Source organism: Manduca sexta, chromosome 23, assembly GCF_014839805.1.
Source record: "Manduca sexta isolate Smith_Timp_Sample1 chromosome 23, JHU_Msex_v1.0, whole genome shotgun sequence".
Lineage (NCBI taxonomy): Eukaryota > Metazoa > Arthropoda > Insecta > Lepidoptera > Sphingidae > Manduca > Manduca sexta.
Genome location: NC_051137.1, coordinates 5,390,147 through 5,409,220, shown reverse-complemented (window position 1 = coordinate 5,409,220; position 19,074 = coordinate 5,390,147). Strand labels below are relative to the sequence as shown.

Genomic DNA, 19,074 nt, shown 5'->3' with positions numbered 1-19,074 from the left:
TCGAAAGACAATAAAAGCTTATTCGCAGCACTGATTTGTCAATGTCAAAAATGATAATTGTTTGTTTTGTTTATGGTTACCTACCGTAGCGCCATTTTGTTTTATCTTGTCGACAGGTTAGTTGGCAAGAGTCTCAATCAATCGCACATCAAATAATATATAAATACTAAATAGCCAGGTTAAAATTTGTAGAAACCTGAATGAAGAAAACAATGCTCGTGGCATAAATAAATAAATAGTTCGTTACCGTTTTAAATTTTAAATCCACTATGTACGACATAGAAGATGATCAATATGAAGAGGAAGATGTTGAAGAAATTTCCTCTGAGTTATGGCAAGAAGCGTGCTGGATTGTTATTAACGCATATTTTGATGAGAAAGGTTTGGTACGGCAACAGTTGGACAGTTTTGATGAGTTCATTCAAATGTCCGTACAGCGTATAGTCGAAGATTCACCGCCTATAGAACTTCAAGCAGAAGCGCAACACTCGTCTGGCGAAATTGAAATACCACCTAAATACCTTTTGAAGTTTGATCAGATTTATCTTTCCAAACCTACACATTGGGAAAAAGATGGTGCACCATCTCCCATGATGCCTAACGAGGCGCGTCTACGTAACTTGACATATTCTGCCCCGCTTTATGTAGATATCACTAAAACAATTGTCAAAGAGCATGAGGATCCTATTGAAACACAACATCAAAAGACCTTTATTGGTAAAATTCCTATAATGTTGAGATCAACATACTGTCTCTTGAACAGTTTGACTGACAGAGATCTGTCTGAACTTAATGAATGCCCTCTTGACCCTGGTGGCTATTTCATTATCAATGGGTCTGAAAAAGTGCTGATTGCTCAAGAGAAAATGGCTACAAATACTGTATATGTATTTAGTATGAAAGACGGGAAGTTTGCTTACAAAACTGAAATCAGATCTTGTTTAGAACATAGCTCCAGACCCACATCCACTCTTTGGGTCAATATGATGGCTCGTGGTGGGCAGAGTATAAAAAAATCTGCAATCGGACAAAGAATTATTGCTATTGTCCCATATGTCAAACAGGAAATTCCTATTATGATTGTATTCAGAGCCCTGGGTTTTGTAGCTGATAGAGACATATTGGAACACATTATTTATGACTTTGATGATCCTGAAATGATGGAAATGGTAAAGCCATCACTTGACGAAGCTTTTGTGATTCAAGAACAAAATGTGGCTCTCAATTTCATTGGTGCCCGTGGTGCCCGTCCAGGCGTAACTAAAGAAAAGCGTATCAAATATGCTAGAGAAATTCTACAAAAAGAAATGTTACCACATGTTGGTGTTTCCGATTTTTGTGAAACTAAGAAAGCTTACTTTTTAGGCTATATGGTACACAGGCTACTGCTAGCGGCTTTAGGTCGCCGTGAATTAGATGACAGAGATCACTATGGTAACAAAAGACTAGATCTGGCAGGTCTTCTGTTGGCATTTTTGTTTAGAGGATTATTCAAAAATCTATTAAAAGAAGTCAGAATGTATGCTCAGAAATTCATTGATAGGGGAAAAGACTTCAATCTTGAACTGGCCATAAAAACCAGAATTATTACTGATGGCTTACGTTACTCATTAGCTACAGGAAATTGGGGTGATCAAAAGAAAGCTCATCAAGCCCGAGCGGGTGTATCACAAGTATTGAACAGATTGACCTTCGCTTCAACTTTATCACATTTAAGACGTGTTAACTCACCTATTGGACGTGATGGCAAGTTAGCTAAGCCTCGTCAGTTGCATAACACATTGTGGGGTATGATTTGCCCAGCTGAAACACCTGAGGGAGCTGCTGTCGGACTAGTGAAAAACTTAGCCCTAATGGCCTATATTTCAGTTGGTAGCCAACCGTCTCCAATTTTAGAGTTCTTGGAAGAGTGGTCCATGGAAAACTTGGAGGAAATTGCACCATCTGCTATTGCTGATGCGACAAAAATATTTGTGAATGGTTGCTGGGTAGGGATCCACAGAGACCCTGAGCAACTAATGGCAACCTTACGTAAACTGAGACGTCAGATGGACATCATTGTATCTGAAGTCAGCATGATTCGTGACATAAGAGACAGAGAAATAAGAATTTATACAGATGCAGGTAGAATTTGTCGTCCATTGCTCATTGTAGAAAATGGAGCATTGCTATTGAAGAAAAAACATATTGATCATCTTAAGGAAAGAGACTACAACAACTATAGGTGGCAAAACTTAGTTGCCAGTGGTGTGGTTGAGTATATTGATACTCTTGAAGAAGAAACAGTGATGATTGCAATGAGTCCAGATGATTTGGCTCAAGTTAAAGAATATGCATATTGTACAACATACACACATTGTGAGATCCACCCTGCTATGATTCTAGGAGTTTGTGCTTCAATTATCCCATTCCCTGATCACAACCAAAGTCCCAGGAACACCTATCAAAGTGCTATGGGTAAGCAAGCTATGGGAGTTTATATTACCAACTTCCATGTAAGAATGGACACACTGGCTCATGTGCTGTACTATCCACACAAACCATTGGTCACAACAAGATCTATGGAGTATCTAAGATTCCGAGAACTGCCAGCTGGCATTAATTCAATCGTCGCTATTTTATGTTATACTGGTTACAATCAGGAAGACAGTGTCATTTTGAATGCTTCTGCTGTGGAGAGAGGTTTCTTCAGATCAGTGTTCTACCGATCATATAAAGATACAGAATCGAAACGAATTGGGGACCAAGAGGAGCAATTTGAGAAACCAACAAGACAGACCTGCCAAGGTATGAGAAATGCTTTATATGACAAATTAGATGAGGATGGTATTATTGCTCCTGGTATAAGAGTATCAGGTGACGACGTAGTTATCGGGAAAACAATAACATTACCCGAGCATGACGATGAACTGGAAGGCACAACTCGGCGCTTTACCAAGCGAGATGCATCCACATTCTTGCGAAACAGTGAAACCGGTATTGTGGATCAAGTCATGTTGACGCTAAACAGTGAAGGATACAAATTCTGCAAAATTCGTGTGCGATCAGTGCGTATTCCGCAAATCGGTGACAAATTCGCTTCGCGTCACGGACAGAAAGGAACGTGTGGTATTCAGTACCGACAAGAAGACATGCCTTTCACTTGCGAAGGACTCACACCAGATATTATTATTAACCCACACGCCATTCCATCCCGTATGACAATTGGTCACTTGATTGAATGTATTCAAGGCAAAGTGTCTTCAAACAAAGGAGAAATTGGTGATGCCACGCCATTTAATGATGCTGTAAATGTGCAGAAAATTTCATCATTGTTGCAAGAGTATGGATACCATCTGCGTGGTAATGAAGTGATGTATAATGGACACACTGGAAGGAAGATAAACGCTCAGGTTTTCTTGGGTCCCACATATTACCAACGTTTGAAACACATGGTAGATGATAAAATCCACTCGAGAGCTAGAGGCCCAGTGCAAATTCTAGTTCGTCAACCTATGGAGGGTAGAGCTAGAGATGGAGGGTTACGTTTTGGTGAAATGGAACGTGATTGTCAAATAGCTCACGGAGCTGCACAATTTTTGCGCGAGCGGCTGTTTGAAGTATCCGATCCATACCGTATTCACGTTTGTAATTTCTGCGGTTTGATTGCCATCGCCAACCTACGTAACAACACCTTCGAATGCAAAGGATGCAAGAATAAAACTCAAATTTCACAAGTGCGCCTGCCATACGCTGCAAAATTACTGTTCCAGGAACTTATGTCAATGAATATAGCTCCTAGATTAATGGTTGTCAACTAGCATAGATACATAATTACATATTTGTGACTTTAATTTCATTAGGTTTAATATGTAACTCTTATACTTTATCAATAAAAACATGTAAAACGTTTGATAAGTGTTTTATTATCACAAATTGACAACATTAAATGCAGCTTAAACACAACAGTCATAATACAAAAGTGTACAATTATAAAACTTTTAAACTTGAATAATTCAATGAAATATCAAATGCAATATGATTGACTTCACATAATTTGAGGTAACTTTTAACTAATTTTATTATACTTGTAACTTTTCAAGTCGAAAAATAATAAAACTTATGTGCAAATAAATAAAAACAAAATAAATTCACTATATAAATTAACGCCAAGATAAACATTGCACTCATACATTACAAACGATCCAATAAATTTTTCAAAAATTGTTCTTACAAGGGTAAAGTGGTAAAACGATAATAATACAATAGTAAATGATATCGTAATTTTACAAGTCGGGTTCGTGTAAGCATATCCTTACTACGTAATCCTGAGCATATTGGGTAATGAGCAAGGCCGGGGCCGCAATATAAATTCAAAGCTCGGGCAACAGGAATGCATGTAATCCAGCCAACCTACATGCGCATAATAAATTTTATTCAATGGTAAACTTCATTTTAGATTTCGAACAATGCTGCTATTTACTTTGAGTTTGCAAATTAATTATCAATATAAAAGAAAGGGGAACAATTAATAGAAACATCGGTTTTTACCAGAACAGTAAAACAAAGTCAACAGAGTAGATAAATAAATTAAATTTGCTTAATAAGGAAAAACTTAAGAAAACTAACCACCATCTGTGTCTATATATAAAAAGGTAGAGTTCTATGTCTCGAGTAATGTCGAGGTCTCATGGTGCGTGAAGAATAGTCGTCGGTGCGAATGAGCTATGTTCAAAGCAGCATGAGGGATCTGTCGCGAGTCGGTAAATTTAATATAGAGTTTTTCTCTTGATATTTTGGAATATTTGCGCAACCATAGAGACAGTCTCTGCGAGTCTCTGCTCGGAGCCAAGACCTAAGACTTAGCTCCGAGCAATGCGCGACTGTTACTGTTCGCCCGCTTTACCAAGATATCACACACCATGGAATCCCAATTTGAGAGAGCATCTCTTCTTAGAAGCAATGGCAAAACAAATAACATGATGTAAATATATCTATGATATAAAAATTAAGTACTAACTAGTGACACTTACAATTTTAGCTCGTGTGCATTTAGAAGCAATGGGTGCAAAACTGATCGAAAACAATGAAAGTTTCACTACATAGCAATCTTTTAGACGAAATTTAACATCGAGATATTTTTATTCATTAGAATTTTAAGTGATTTACAATTTAAGAAGACCATATTACGGTAAAGCATATTGTAAATTGCAACATAATTATTCTTAAAATATTACGTTACTGTACAACTTACGTATCTACCGTGGATGCAATATCGCACTCAAGTAGCACTACAATGCAAAGTCATGGTTAAGTTACAATAAATTACGTTGCATGGACGTTTACTGCTAAGGCATATAAAACCGAATCTAAACTTGTACTTTCAAATCTGAATTGCATCTCAAGTTTGTGAGTATCCGTTTCTGTCACGTTGTCACGCGATCAGAAATCAACTATACGACACGTATACTAATCCCCTTCTTACCGATTTTAAAATAAAATAATTCCAGATACAATATGTATCATAGGAAAAAAGAGGGCGCGCAATTGTATTTTAGAGAGAAAAGTATTCAGTGCGTGGGAACTAGCGCGGGTTCTCAGCGCGACGGAGGCAGCGCCCTCTGTTCCTCGGGCTCCTCTTCTTTGGGTCGACTCCATTTTATCATAGTTTCCGGCGACCGATACAGGAACACCAGTTTCGCGAACAAATCTTCTTCCAAAGATAGTTCAAGGGCTTCACGAACCTGAGTAGACAAATAAAACTGTTGATATATACATTATAGAACTAAATCAAGACACAAGAAAGTTCTTCTCTTGGTGGTAAGCGCTATCGTACGACTGCCTTACGATCATTTGAAATATAAGGTCTAAATCCTAATATTACATTTAATCCCAAGAATAAACCAAAATACTTAAGTCATTTGTAAACATGTAAATAAATCTTTGTTCTAATGGTCCACCTTGGTGATGGATTGAAAACTAAAAAGCTTGGTGAAATTTATCACTATAATATGTAAAATATTATTTAAAATATAAATGATATCTTACCAGGTAAATATCAAGACACAGTTGCAGAACTCTGTCGACGTTGGGCAAGTCATCGAACATGATCTTTGTGTAGATACCGGAGAAGAATCCTCTCAGGACGCGTGACGCCAAGAACACGAACGTAGTGTACAAACCAATGATACTGTGGAATAAAACGAATTTATAATCTTATAATATATTAATATTTACTGTGTCTTATGGACGTTTTTAGTAACGTGTTCAATCATCTTTGGATCAATCACTACAATGTGCCAATCACAGTAAAGTTTGTTTGACACAATTATAATTTACACTCGATTTATTTTAATTGCTCTGTTGATGATTTTTATGATTACAATCGACTTATTTTTATAATCTTGAGATTGATCCAAGGATAGCTATTGGATTAGTTTTCGCCCGAAAACCAGTTTTAAGTGCCATTTCTCTAGAATTAGGTATTATTTATTTAATATTAATCGTAATTCGCATGTAAAATAGAACAGTTAATATTTATGTGACTACCAATACCAACCTGATGCATTATATTTTTGTTACTTACGTACACGAGAATACTCACCCGCTACCCGATATAAAGTTCAGCGTCTCCGGGAACAACTTATCGTTGAACGTGTACATCACGAGCATGTCGCAATTGTTCAGCGGTATCGACGCCAACGGGTCCTGTTCGAAATAGAATTTTGTGAACAGTTGCTATATAATACATATTAGTTATTGTGGTATTTTAAAAAAACTTAAGCCTGAACTAAGACCTTGTCAGAGTTATATCTGTAACCAACCTGAAAGGTTAAGTAAATACTAAAATCACCGTATCGTTTGAAACAATGAAAGAAAGCCATGTATATGTTACCCGCTGCGCGCAAGCTTCGCGCACGCGCCAGTACATGACGTCGCCGTCCCGCTCCAGCCGCAGCTGCACGTCGCGGTACAGCCGGGACTCCTCGTCGGCTGCAACCGGGACCGAACGTTACATTACACAACTGTCCTAGCTAACCATACAAAATATTAGGGACAGCTTTCAATACATTTACGAGTAACTTGACTGTGGATTGTCATGGCTTGGCTGTGCTAGTTATTTTATATTTATAATACTTTATAAATATGACTTCAACCTTCGTTACGTGTCATGTAATTGGTCTATAATGTACCGAATCATAACAGTACGGTTGCGTTCTAAATTATAATTTGTAATAAGTACATCCAAGTGGGAGATTTTAGAAGAACATAATATATATTTAGACTCACCGCCGTCCGGTATTTGAGGCATCAGCTGGTAAGCTGGCTTCGTCGTGCCTTTGTTGAATACTTTTACGAATTTTGGAAAGAGGGTTTTCACGTTTAACCTGTAACAAATCAATGTCTATTAAAATATATTTTGTAATGGCAGGATCGACATGTAGTGTATAGACAATATAAGTACTAAACATCGTCTAATTCTCACATTTATCCCCAATCCTACCATTACAATAGCAAAGTGATCCCATTGCTTCTGAGGGTAAGTAAGGGTGGGTTATCAATGACCGTTACTCTTGGCCAGTTAAGACAATGCCGGTCTGCTCAAAACCGTATAATATACTCTTTGACGTTTTATTTCTTACTGTGCATATTATGTAGTGTTGTTTTGAACCAAAAGGTAGTTGTGTGTTTGAAATATTGTTTAGAAGTGAGAGTCGTCAGCACTGACCAGGTGTCGGCGGGCGCGGTGCCGGCGAGCAGCTTGATGAGCGTGTCGCGCTCCGGGCTGGGCCGGCCCGCCTGCAGCGCCGCCAGCGACACCTCGCGCGAGTCCTCCAGCGTCGGCGGGTTCGGCACCGCGTTCGTCGGGTGCGTGATCACGTACGTGAACTTCACCTGCAGCGACGCGTCTGCGCACACGTCACACAATACTCCACTTCAAATATTACTCAATATTATTGAATTGGCAAATGACAATGTGGTTAACTCTGCCCTAAACATTCGCAACAGAGTAGACATATTGTGCACTGCATTAGATCAGTTCATTATTATGTTATTCAAATAATTTGAACAGATTGAAATCTCTTTCTGCCACCTAAATACTAGTTGCTAGTAGATGCTAGCGCATAAACACTGCCCTAGCTAGATAAAGAGAATATTAAGTACCTACATAGAATTTCGCAATACGAAAATTTAAGCCTAGCAAACTTATATCGATAGTATTGTACCGGCCTCTTTTACTAGCTCTTATTTCTAGAAAGTACCATAATGTTCTTTATGCTAGTTTTTAGAAATAGCATAATTTCTTTTCTTTCTTACTACAATTAACAAGACTCACTAGATACGGCCTCCCGCTCGAGCCTGTCGAGTTCGGGCGGCGAGATCTCCCACTTCATGGTGGAGTTGGGGTTGATGGTGATGACGGCGACGTCGTTGTACATGTAGTTGGAGAGGAAGGTCTGCGCGGTGCGGTCGCGCGCGTACATGTTGCTCAACTGTGTGTAGTCTTGCTCCGTGAAACTGCACACATTGTATCGATAGTTTAGAATAGTGTATTTTATTAACGCACCTTTTTTGTATCTCGGCAAAAGGAATTTCAAGGCCTCTGATAAGCGAAGTAGTCATGCTGGTAAATTAATATTATTTTACCATTTACTGGTAATCTTATTGATTTTTTTTTATTTATTTTCATTTATCGACATATAAATAATTCAAAAGAGTTATTAGAGAATTTCAGCTCACCCAGTTTATTATGCATCATCACTGAGAAACAGTTATTGAAATGAGTATATAATCATCGATAGAAATTACAACTTACATATCGATGTTATGTGATTGCGCTGACATCTGATAAACTGGCAGGAAAGGCCCAATTCGTATTTTAACTGTAACATCTGTTGGAGGATTTGGTTGACCCACCTGAAACATAAATACTTATTTTATATTATGATGTCAAACACTAAAATCTACACACACTAAAATCATAAAATGTAGGTTGTGTAGTATGCTATGTATAATGTGTATGGTTACCGAATTGCCAAAAGCGAAGAACACAAGCGGGAACCAAATAATAGCGATGACGAAGGCCAACACGCCGCCGCCGAGCAGGTACTTGGAGGTGCTGGATTTCTTTACACCACGCGGTTGAGGAAACTCGTCTTCAACATAACGCGAACACTGAAAGTTTAAAATATAAATATAATAAAAAAAAACTGTAATAAACTATCTCAATAGGGTTAGCAATAATATTATTAAAACTTAGGCGAGACATATTAAATTAGTCTAAAATAACACGGTTTTACTCACGCACTAGGCGATTCCGACAACATAGTGCGTGAGTAAAACCGTGTTATTTTCGACTTAACTCAATAGGGACTTTCGATAATAGCTCTTCTTCTTGAAGAGTTGTTTTTTCAATTACTTTGGTAGATAAGTAAAATAAAACATCAATTTATTACCTTCAAAAGGAACACGCTAGCGAATATATCCTCCATCTTGAGCCAATCCATGAGCGTCATCGACGTGTCGGTCCATATCCAGTCCATCAGCGTGCGCAACTCGAATACAAACGGCACGGCCATGAATCTGAAGCAGACAGTATTACTTAATATCTCCTTTTTTAAATGACAATTGATCGATTTAGAACCTAGTGACAAGTACATGAGGTTTAATATTTACTTCTATGTGATAATTTTATTTATTTTTATTCATTAAACTTTATTGTACATCATGCTCCTGCAGCATAAGGTGTACGAAGTATATAATTAGTTAATGTGTATTTTTATTATGAAAAATGTTTAAACATTTGCTATTTAACAACTCACCCCCTGAAGCATATCATATTGACGAAATGGTACGACTTGCACAGGAAATTGCCGATGATGCGTCGCGGATATCCGCATCGGATTTGATACGCGGATAGGAGCAGGTATATGCACTTCATCATATACCACATCGGTGGTGGCAGCAAGGCGTTAAACGTCCTAAAAATTTCGGATTATAATTCCAGAATTTCGTAAAGTGGACGAAAGGAAAACGTTGCAAAATAAAATGGCATATAAATTGAAAGGTAGCGTCCATAAGGATGCAAATAAATAGGCTATTTTTAGTGATTTTTAGGGTTCATTGTACATCAGTTCGTATGAAGATTGCATAGTCGAGAATTGTATTTCCTTACCTCTCAGTAATGAATGGAAGCACAAAGAACATCCAGATATGTACGCCGATGATCAACGCGTACTGGAACAATATCTTGCCGAGCATGAACTTGCGCAGATATAACGCTCGGTCAATTATTATGAGACCAAACTGCAGTATCAACATTATAAGGAAAGGTATGGGTACTTTGTTCTCTTCTAAATAGGCTTGCACGCCGCCATCACCTTGGTGTGTCTGGAAGCAAAGTTTTATTAAATTGACTGTTGGAAGTTCTACATATATTTATATCAACGTAATATGTAAAGGTATAGGCAATTTAATATAATTATGAAATGGATAAAGATGTGGCGCAAATCATAATTTACTTCTGGAATTTAGGCTTTATGTAGCTCAAATTATTGTTGATAAAAAAATATTTTTCTAGACTTCTGATAAATATACACAAGATAGGGGCAGCTATATCGCGAAACAAAATCAGACAAAATTCAAATTATAAATGCACAAATTACCCCAAACGCAGCGAATCCGAATATAACGACGAGGAAGTTGAAGAAGTCGCAGAGGAACATGTACGCGTACACGTCCGCCGTGACGCGCGCGCCCGGCGCCAGCATGCGGCGGAAGAACCGCTGCGTCGGACGCAGGTACCGCTTCACGCTGCACCACACACACAAGCACTGCCCGTTACACTACTCACCACTCTATTTTATTTCACTGTTATCGTATTGAACAGCTAATGTATATAGTACTCATTTATTTAGGAGAATAGGTAACAGTTTGACTTTTGTATTTGGTCGATTTATTCATTTATGTGACGAGTACGTTTACTCGAGAAGTTGTGAAGGCCTTCAATTTAACTCTTACTGCTTTATTAATAAACTTTGTCTACGATGTTTTAGTTATACAGTGTATAATTTTGCCATGTCGAGTAATACTATGAACATCACTGAAGATGACTATCAACGCTAGTGATGCCCATACGCATGTGTCCACAAATGTGTGCTATTGCTGCTGCTAGATCAGTGAGAGAATCATTAGTTAAATCTAAAGCATAGATATGTGCGTTTGTTTGATCGATGACTGGCAGAAACGCGTGCAACTCGCGCGCACTCTGTTTTCGTTTCTTACACATGAATAAATGTGACGATAACCTAAGTAGAGCTTACGAGTCGTGAATTTACAGCGCACTTGTCTGGAATTTGGACGCATCCACAAAAAATTAAATATATATATTTTTTTTATAATAATACTTGAAAATATAAAAAAATCTATAAGCACATTACTTACGACAAGAACATCACTTGTGGATAGTGTTTGTAGGTCTCCTCCAGTGTCGTGGTTACCGCGATTATAGGCTCTTGATCATCGTTCACTCTAAAAATATAACATATTATCGTTACATTATATATAGGCTATATATTTTTATGGAAACCTTGAGTATTTTATATAATAATAGTAACTTATGCTCTTTAAGCACATAATATATCTATACTATTATATAAAGCTGAAGAGTTTGTTTGTTTGAACGCGCTAATCTCAGGAACTACCGGTTCGAACTGAAAAATTCTTTTTGTGTTGGATAGCCCTTTGTTCGTGGAGTGCTATAGGTTATATATCATCACGCTATACCCAATAAGAGCGGAGCAGTAATGGCTAATCTCAGTAACTACCGGTTCGAATTGAAAAATTCTTTTTGTGTTGGATAGACCATTGTTCGGGGAGTGCTATAGGCTATATATCATCACGCTATACCTAATAGGAGCGGAGCAGTAATGACTAATCACAGGAACTATCGGTTCGAACTGAAAAATTATTTTTGTGTTGGATAGCCCTTTGTTCCTGGAGTGCTATAGGCTATATATCATCACGCTATACCCAATAGGAGTGGAGCAGTAATGGCTAATCTCAGGAACTACCGGTTCGAACTGAACAAATATTTTTGTGTTGGATAGCCCTTTGTTCCTGGAGTGCTATAGGCTATATATCATCACGCTATGACCAATAGGAGCGGAGCAGTGATAAAACATGTTGCAAAAACGGGGAAAATTTATTAGTTTTGAGAGCTTCTGTTGCGTGCGCTGCGTAAACGGTTAAAGTTATACAACAATGATGTATGACGGGATTGTTCCTCTTAAAAAATTCTACAGAAATATAAAACAAATTCCCCCGCTACATCTGTCTGCCTGAACGTGTTAAACTCAAAAACTACCCAACGTATTAGGATAAAATTTGGTATGGAGACCCTCCCGGGAAAATATATACCGTGACTTTTATAACGAAAAACTTTAGCCCGAAAAACTTTAAAACGCGGGCGGAGCCGCGGGCAAAAGCTAGTATTGTAATAAATCTTATATTGATTAAGAATTTCAATGTATTTACTTGTAATGGTCATCATCCAAAGGCTTGGAAGGTCCCGGCTCGTCGTCATGTTCTTGACGACTCTCTTCCTCTCTGTCCCTCATCATTTCATGTTCTTCCTCTTGATCTTCATCCCTTCATGATAAAAACAAAATTATTATTGAGATTTTTTAAAAGTAGTATATTTATTAATGGCCGATTTCAATGAAGGATCTCTGTCGCTAACTTCGGATCATTGAAGAATAAACCAATCAAAATGAGTCACCAGTAAGCATGTCAAACACACTTTATTCAGATTGGTCAATTTTCATTATCGATCTAAAAGTAGCGATTAGGTTAATTTATTGAAATTTGCCGTAATCTATATTCCAGGTATATTATCTACGTACTAAATACCAAGATATAGCTAACTATATCAAAATACCTTCGTAAATTATAAACAAACAACTCATATGCTAATCAAGGTCTACAGTAGCGTAAACATGTTCTGTACCGGGGAGTACGGGAGGAGGAACTGTCGGAGAATGGCGGCGTGGGAGTGGACGCGAGCGAGCTGAGGCGCAGGAAGCGCAGGATTTGAAAGGGCACGGATGTGGAGGCGGAGGCGGGGGCGGATGCGGATGCGGAGGTGGGCATGACGGAGAGGCGCAGGCGACGCGGCAGGAACAGCCCGGGCGACACCACGCGGCGGACGGCGCGGTTCACGCGCACGCGGTGCTGCCGGTCCACCAACCGGTGACAACTGTCTGATCCGCAACACACATTACTTTATCTATCGGCTCTATGCTTTACTTATTATCCGTGAGTAATAGCCTTATTAGACGCGATATTCATGAAAAATACTGATTAAAATGCAGCCGATAGATAAAATTTATAACATTTTGTCATTGTTCTTTTTTACATTGTGCTTTTTTACGAGCCCTATAATTAATGCAAAACAATTGAATCGATTTCGGACTTGCCAATTTTACCGTTTACTCTGTACAAGAAATCTAAAGCTTTGTGCGCAAATTGCGTTAGTGGATTCCTGATGGACAGGTCGAGTCAGGCAGATGCTGCGCCTGACCAGCTGCGGCCCCTCTGATGGTTCCTATTCGGAGGTCGTAGGTATATATATAATGCGCGTTGCGCAAATTCTGCTACCTCGATTCAGAATCCACTATCGTCATCTAGTGTAATCACACTGTATGTTGAGCATTATCACAATAATTATGTTAATACCACATCCATCTTCGATGGATGAGCATCGGGCTTCTAATTGTCAAGTTCATCTTGCAGTTCCAGTGATTTTGACGAGATGGCGGGTATATTAATTGTACCGCCACATATAGTATTGTCAAACGACTATAGAGAAATATTTTCTCCTTAAACTTGGCGCAATTGTTTATTATTCGTCGTAGGGGTACTTTAATTAATAATACCGTGAGTACTCACGGTCCGGTCTGGTCGTGCAGCTGTACGTATTTGCGTCCCACCTCCGCGGCGCGTCCGTCCACAACGAGCTGCGTGTCCTCCGCCGTCAGCGGGTACTCCACGTCCTCACGCAACTCAATCTCTGGCGTCGACTCCTTCCACAACCCCAGGGACTTTAACATAAATCTGCAAAAAAATAAGTAGATAAAAACTATTGGTAATATCAATATTTATTATATTAATATATGGATTGTTAAACGCCAAAATAAGAACTAATTATCCCTATATCGGTCATTAAAGGATAGTAACACACTTACAATTCCCTAGGCAGTGTGATTCACGTTGCAATAACGACGAAAATTAATCAAAAATTAATCCATATCTTCGGATAGATAAAGGAAATGAATAAATCAGAACAATGTTGGTTCGTTAGGTACTATTGGCATACTTATCGATTCGATTTACACAAATATCGATCAAGCTTGCTAATTTATTTCGGGCGTAAAAGAAAATAGATACTCACCTATGTAAAAAGATTATAAGAAGAAGAAGCAAGTCGTAGAGGGCGTAGTTGACCTTCCTTTCAATGCCTATAATCCGAGGCGCTGTGAACGGCATGTTTGCTGGAATGGCCTTCTGATTCCATGGTAGGATCTCGAATTGAAACATGCTCTTTATCAATACTATCACCTGTAAAATAATTAAAAATTAATCAAGGATTAGGTAGGTATTACAAATACTAAAAAATATTTAATTGTATAGAAAGAATCGATTAAACTTTGCAATACGTCGGAGTATCGATTTAGTTATATCGATTCTAAGCATCATTGAAATGACTACTAGGCATTACAGAATCTACATTTCTTTACTTGGGAATTATCTTTTTTTATTTACTTATTAGCGACATATTTAGTTTAAGCCGATAGTTAACACTAAACTTACTTCCGTATAAGCGATCAGTGTCACCCAGAAAGTTTTCGTGGGCCGGGGTATAGTCAGAGTTCCCCATAAAAATACCATCAACGGTAACGGTATAGATAGTATAGTAGCCGATTGGATCTGCAACAAAATATTACTTACTCTCTATATCTTTATATTACAGTATTTAAATTCTCCTTGGCGATAACATAATTAATTATTTTATTTAGAAATAAATACTTTCTATAATTTTCTTGTTGCGTAACAAATCTAAGGACTATTAATGATTTTCTTATAAAAACCATAACCTGTATTTGTGTATCGTGTACACTGTAGTTGTACACAGGACATTATATACAAGATTTTACTCGTAGCTTTGTCGACATAAAAATCTTATTCTAGAGTGAAAGTCATCATACTTATGATTTTAGGGACAGTGCAGGGTTCTGTTAAATAAAACTACTAGGTATATAAAATCAATACAGTAGTATAAAAATCCCCTTCGAAAACTCCAAATTCTACCTCTTTTGTATCGACTTACTGTCTTTTTAATGAACAATCTTAATCTACCATCCATTCCCGAGAATAAAGCAATCAAAATAAGTCATAAATAATATGTCAAAAATACTTTGGATTTTGATTTGTACAATATAGCGATGCATCAAAACAAAGATTGGGGTCGTTTATCGAAAACGGTGGTTAAGATCTTACCTGATTGATAAACACCATAATGTAGCACACGATATCGGTGTGCGCCAGTACGGCGTACCACAGAGCGTATCCCAAATGCACGATCGGGTTCCTGTCTTGTTTGAACATCGAATCATCTTGCTCTTCAAGCGTTGTCACGTCCTTGCTAAAAGCGTTTTTCTCATGAGCAAATCATTGAAAAATTATAAATCACTGTCTCACTTCTACAAGATTTTATATTATTTGTATTTATGTACAATTGAATTATAAATATCACATGAAGAATCATGTAATGAAAGACACAAAAATGTCTTTGTAGTGAATATTTCCAATCAATCCAAAGGATAAATAAATTAGGAAACATGAATTATTGTCTTTTCCAAATTTTCCTAACCTGAAAATTTTAAATCTCATTTTTGCTACATAAATAAAATGAATATAGGACCTAGTAATAGTGAGCCAGCGATATGAAGTGCTTTTGTGACTTTAGTGTAAAATTTTAGAATCTTGAATATGTGCGTGATTTTTGTTGTTTCAACCAATATATTTTGTTGGGGCTAATATTATTTACATAGTTTAAATTCAAATATATACAATATAACAAATACAATAGGTACAAAAAAATTACAAAAAAGTATTTTTTATAGTCCCTTTTTTGCTGTGATTACATCCAGATCCGGAAAACAAGGTTGGTACAATTCGCAAGGCCTTTATTAATACGCAACAAAAATACACAGTTCATAAGCTTATATTACAGTTCTGTTAAATTTATAATAAACCTTTATATTTTTATATTTAGAGCTTAAATATAATCGAGTATGTCTCAACATTTATTTTAAAATAAAATTAGTTTCACACTCTGCAAACTTGTAGATTAAAAGTTCAGTACACCGAAAAACACTTACTGTAGCGATACCGTAACTTAAACAATATAAAATAATAAACGAGTAAAGCTGCGAGACGACGTGCCAGAATCGAAAATTGTGAGATGATGAAACTGAATAAAATTATTTAGAATTTTGATAGATGCATAGAGAAAGCCCATCGCATTTGACGACAAATACTGGACGATTCTTGTACTGCGTTTTTATCGACTTTTTAAATTAAACTTGAAAACAAAATTTTACTTATGGCCTTTTATTTTTTACTACAATTTGTAAACAACATAATTGAATAGAATGTTATCATACATTATGTTGAAAAATCACTATAATATTTTTAAGTCAAAATCAGTACAAGCAATCGTCGACCGGAGGGCCACTCCACCTTTCCGTAGTCTGCAAACTAAACGCGCTCTCGTGTTCGGAGGTGCCGTCCGATCGCACGGAGGGCTCGCGGGCGGCGGGCGCGTGCGCGTGCGCGTGCGCGGGCGCGGCGCGCGGCGGCGGGCTCGCGTCCAGCCCGCGCTCCATGCTGGGCGCCAGGATGCGGATCTCCGGCACGCTTATTTCGCTTAACTTACGGCTGCAAACATCGCGTAATCATCCACACTCGCACACATCTCTCAATGCGAATATTTTGTGTTATGAGTTGACTTGAAAAATGCATGTTGAAAGAAATCTACCTCGAAATTAAAGAAAACTTATTTAGAAAAATAGTATGATCAAGAAAAACCATCTCCGTAACTTTTCTTTTACTTTTATGTTGTACTTATCTATACTGTAGAATGATTACAAGCCAAGTGAGTCGACATTTATGTATCCATTGTGCTGTGATAATGAAGTTCTACAATTAGCAGTTTTTTTTTAAATTTAATATTATATGCATAATTTTGATTTTCTCGTCAAGTATTATAAAAAATAATATTTCTAAATAAGTATTCCCTGAATGCCATTAGATGGGAGATGACCTATAACTACTTCTTAACAGCGACTACTCTATAAAGCATTCTATTTTCTACTATTGATAAACATAATACTACAGAACAATACGAACCCCATGTCTACAGCGGGCGCCAGTAGATTATTGTCATTAGTGTCCTCGACTATGGGGGCACTAGGCAGCATGCAAAAAATGGGCTACTCACTAAACCAGCAAATACAATACAAAAACCATACAGCCAAAATAGATACTCAATTCTGAAGTGACCACACAAGCACTAAATACGCTCATATAAACTGTAAGTAATGTTTATACGTTAAATTCTATATCAATAAATCCTAAACCGTACAGCATCAACAGTAAGCTTTATGTCAAGTACGGTCTAAATTATCTAAGAAGTATTTGATAAGCAATCAAAATCTAAAGTAAACTCATCTTCAAATCGGGCTCAAGCTGAAGTTAAAGCGAAAGCTGTAATCATTTGCACGTAGAAAAGATTTCGTAAGTAGATTTTTAAATATGTGAACGAGTCGATCATGTTACACGTCGAATTGTAACCGCCGCAACTGTCTATAATACCTAAATTATCTAGAACTTCCAATTACAAAGCAATACAAGACACTGCACTGCTCATGTCAAGGACGCATCAGATATTAATTCTAAAAATATCCAATAAAATTGGCGACAATGTCTTTCCCACGGGAATTCAATGGTTGCATTCTGGTGCTTTGCGGCAAAAATAGACATAACAGCAGTACTCATAATCCAACCGATAAAATAATAATGATATACTCACTGATGCAACAAAGTTTCCGGAAGAGGTTCCCATATCATCTGAGATCCTTCTCTCAGTCCAATGCCAAAGCCTTCTTTCTCCTGTAAATGTTGCAACTTTTAGTATATTTGACTGATGATTTCTTATGTTTACGCGAAACTTAGACATTTAAATTAAATTCATCTTGCAAACCTCCCCGTAACCATGAAAACTGCAAAGTCTACGAAACGTCTGGAGAAAACTAAAACATTAAAACCGAAATTCGAAAAGTAGTTTAATTTAAATATTTGAGTGAGACAAATACATTATCCATTCACGTTGTTATACATGATTATCATCCTAGGTGAGAGTAACTACTACAGTCAAAAAGGATTAAGCCAGCCACGGTTATAATCTTAGTAGACGGATATAGCGATTGGTTAGAATCGATTAAAGAATATCGATTACTCCACCGACATTAGTGAATCCACACAAAAGAGAAGTCGAAAACGAAACATCGATAAATGAGTAAGAAATAACGTCATTTGTGATCCCTTTATATTCACAAAACCCACAGCACACATATCGTACAATTTTTAGATATTGTTTCTATGAAATATACAATGATGTTTTTACCTTCAGAATTTTCTTCTCAACTGAGAGCGTTCGCGAAACGTATCGATAGTCGCGCGAGTACTTCATCAGGTGTCGCGTGATCGACACGAGGAAGCTCGATATGAACGCCCACGCGATCTCCAGGTACCGCTTTATTTTGTCGAATGTCGTCTCTTGTTCTAAAAATAAACAGAATATTATAATAACGAGAATGTTGAATATATATATTTAGAAAATATTTACAAAGTCGATATACGGCTGATTCAAAAATTATAAACGATCCCAATTTTATTGTTTAATCCAATCCCGAGGACAAACCAATCAAAATAAATCATTTGTAAGCATGTCAAAAAATGTTTGTTGTAATT

The 19,074-nt window shown here is 37.3% G+C and overlaps 2 protein-coding genes across 8 annotated transcripts in view; one reads left to right on the top strand and one right to left on the bottom strand.

The window, feature by feature from the left end:
- Positions 1–77: 77 nt before the first annotated feature.
- LOC115448275 (DNA-directed RNA polymerase II subunit RPB2) lies at positions 78–3,892 on the top strand. Its single transcript, XM_030175660.2, has one exon. It carries the CDS (start codon positions 270–272, stop codon positions 3,798–3,800), a length of 3,531 nt encoding a protein of 1,176 aa, XP_030031520.1. The 5' UTR covers positions 78–269; the 3' UTR covers positions 3,801–3,892.
- Positions 3,886–19,074, bottom strand: part of LOC115448274 (piezo-type mechanosensitive ion channel component) — a 52,940-nt gene continuing 37,751 nt past the window's right edge. For all 7 annotated transcript variants that reach the window (XM_037441994.1, XM_037441998.1, XM_037441995.1 and 4 more), the window contains 21 exons: positions 18,728–18,885; positions 18,134–18,213; positions 15,538–15,682; positions 14,851–14,967; positions 14,432–14,598; positions 13,930–14,094; positions 12,517–12,630; positions 11,425–11,511; positions 10,647–10,794; positions 10,157–10,371; positions 9,804–9,962; positions 9,438–9,564; positions 9,010–9,156; positions 8,798–8,898; positions 8,318–8,499; positions 7,709–7,889; positions 7,270–7,367; positions 6,875–6,972; positions 6,584–6,687; positions 6,028–6,169; positions 3,886–5,723 (listed from right to left, as the gene is read on the bottom strand). In XM_037441994.1, coding sequence (XP_037297891.1) covers positions 5,577–5,723; positions 6,028–6,169; positions 6,584–6,687; positions 6,875–6,972; positions 7,270–7,367; positions 7,709–7,889; positions 8,318–8,499; positions 8,798–8,898; positions 9,010–9,156; positions 9,438–9,564; positions 9,804–9,962; positions 10,157–10,371; positions 10,647–10,794; positions 11,425–11,511; positions 12,517–12,630; positions 13,930–14,094; positions 14,432–14,598; positions 14,851–14,967; positions 15,538–15,682; positions 18,134–18,213; positions 18,728–18,885 — 2,882 coding nt within the window. In that variant the 3' untranslated portion in view covers positions 3,886–5,576. The remainder of the gene's footprint in view (positions 5,724–6,027; positions 6,170–6,583; positions 6,688–6,874; positions 6,973–7,269; positions 7,368–7,708; positions 7,890–8,317; positions 8,500–8,797; positions 8,899–9,009; positions 9,157–9,437; positions 9,565–9,803; positions 9,963–10,156; positions 10,372–10,646; positions 10,795–11,424; positions 11,512–12,516; positions 12,631–13,929; positions 14,095–14,431; positions 14,599–14,850; positions 14,968–15,537; positions 15,683–18,133; positions 18,214–18,727; positions 18,886–19,074) is intronic.

Excerpts from the sequence above, each read along its gene's own strand:
- LOC115448275 (XM_030175660.2), top strand. The coding sequence starts at position 270 with ATGTACGACATAGAAGATGATCAATATGAAGAGGAAGATGTTGAAGAA.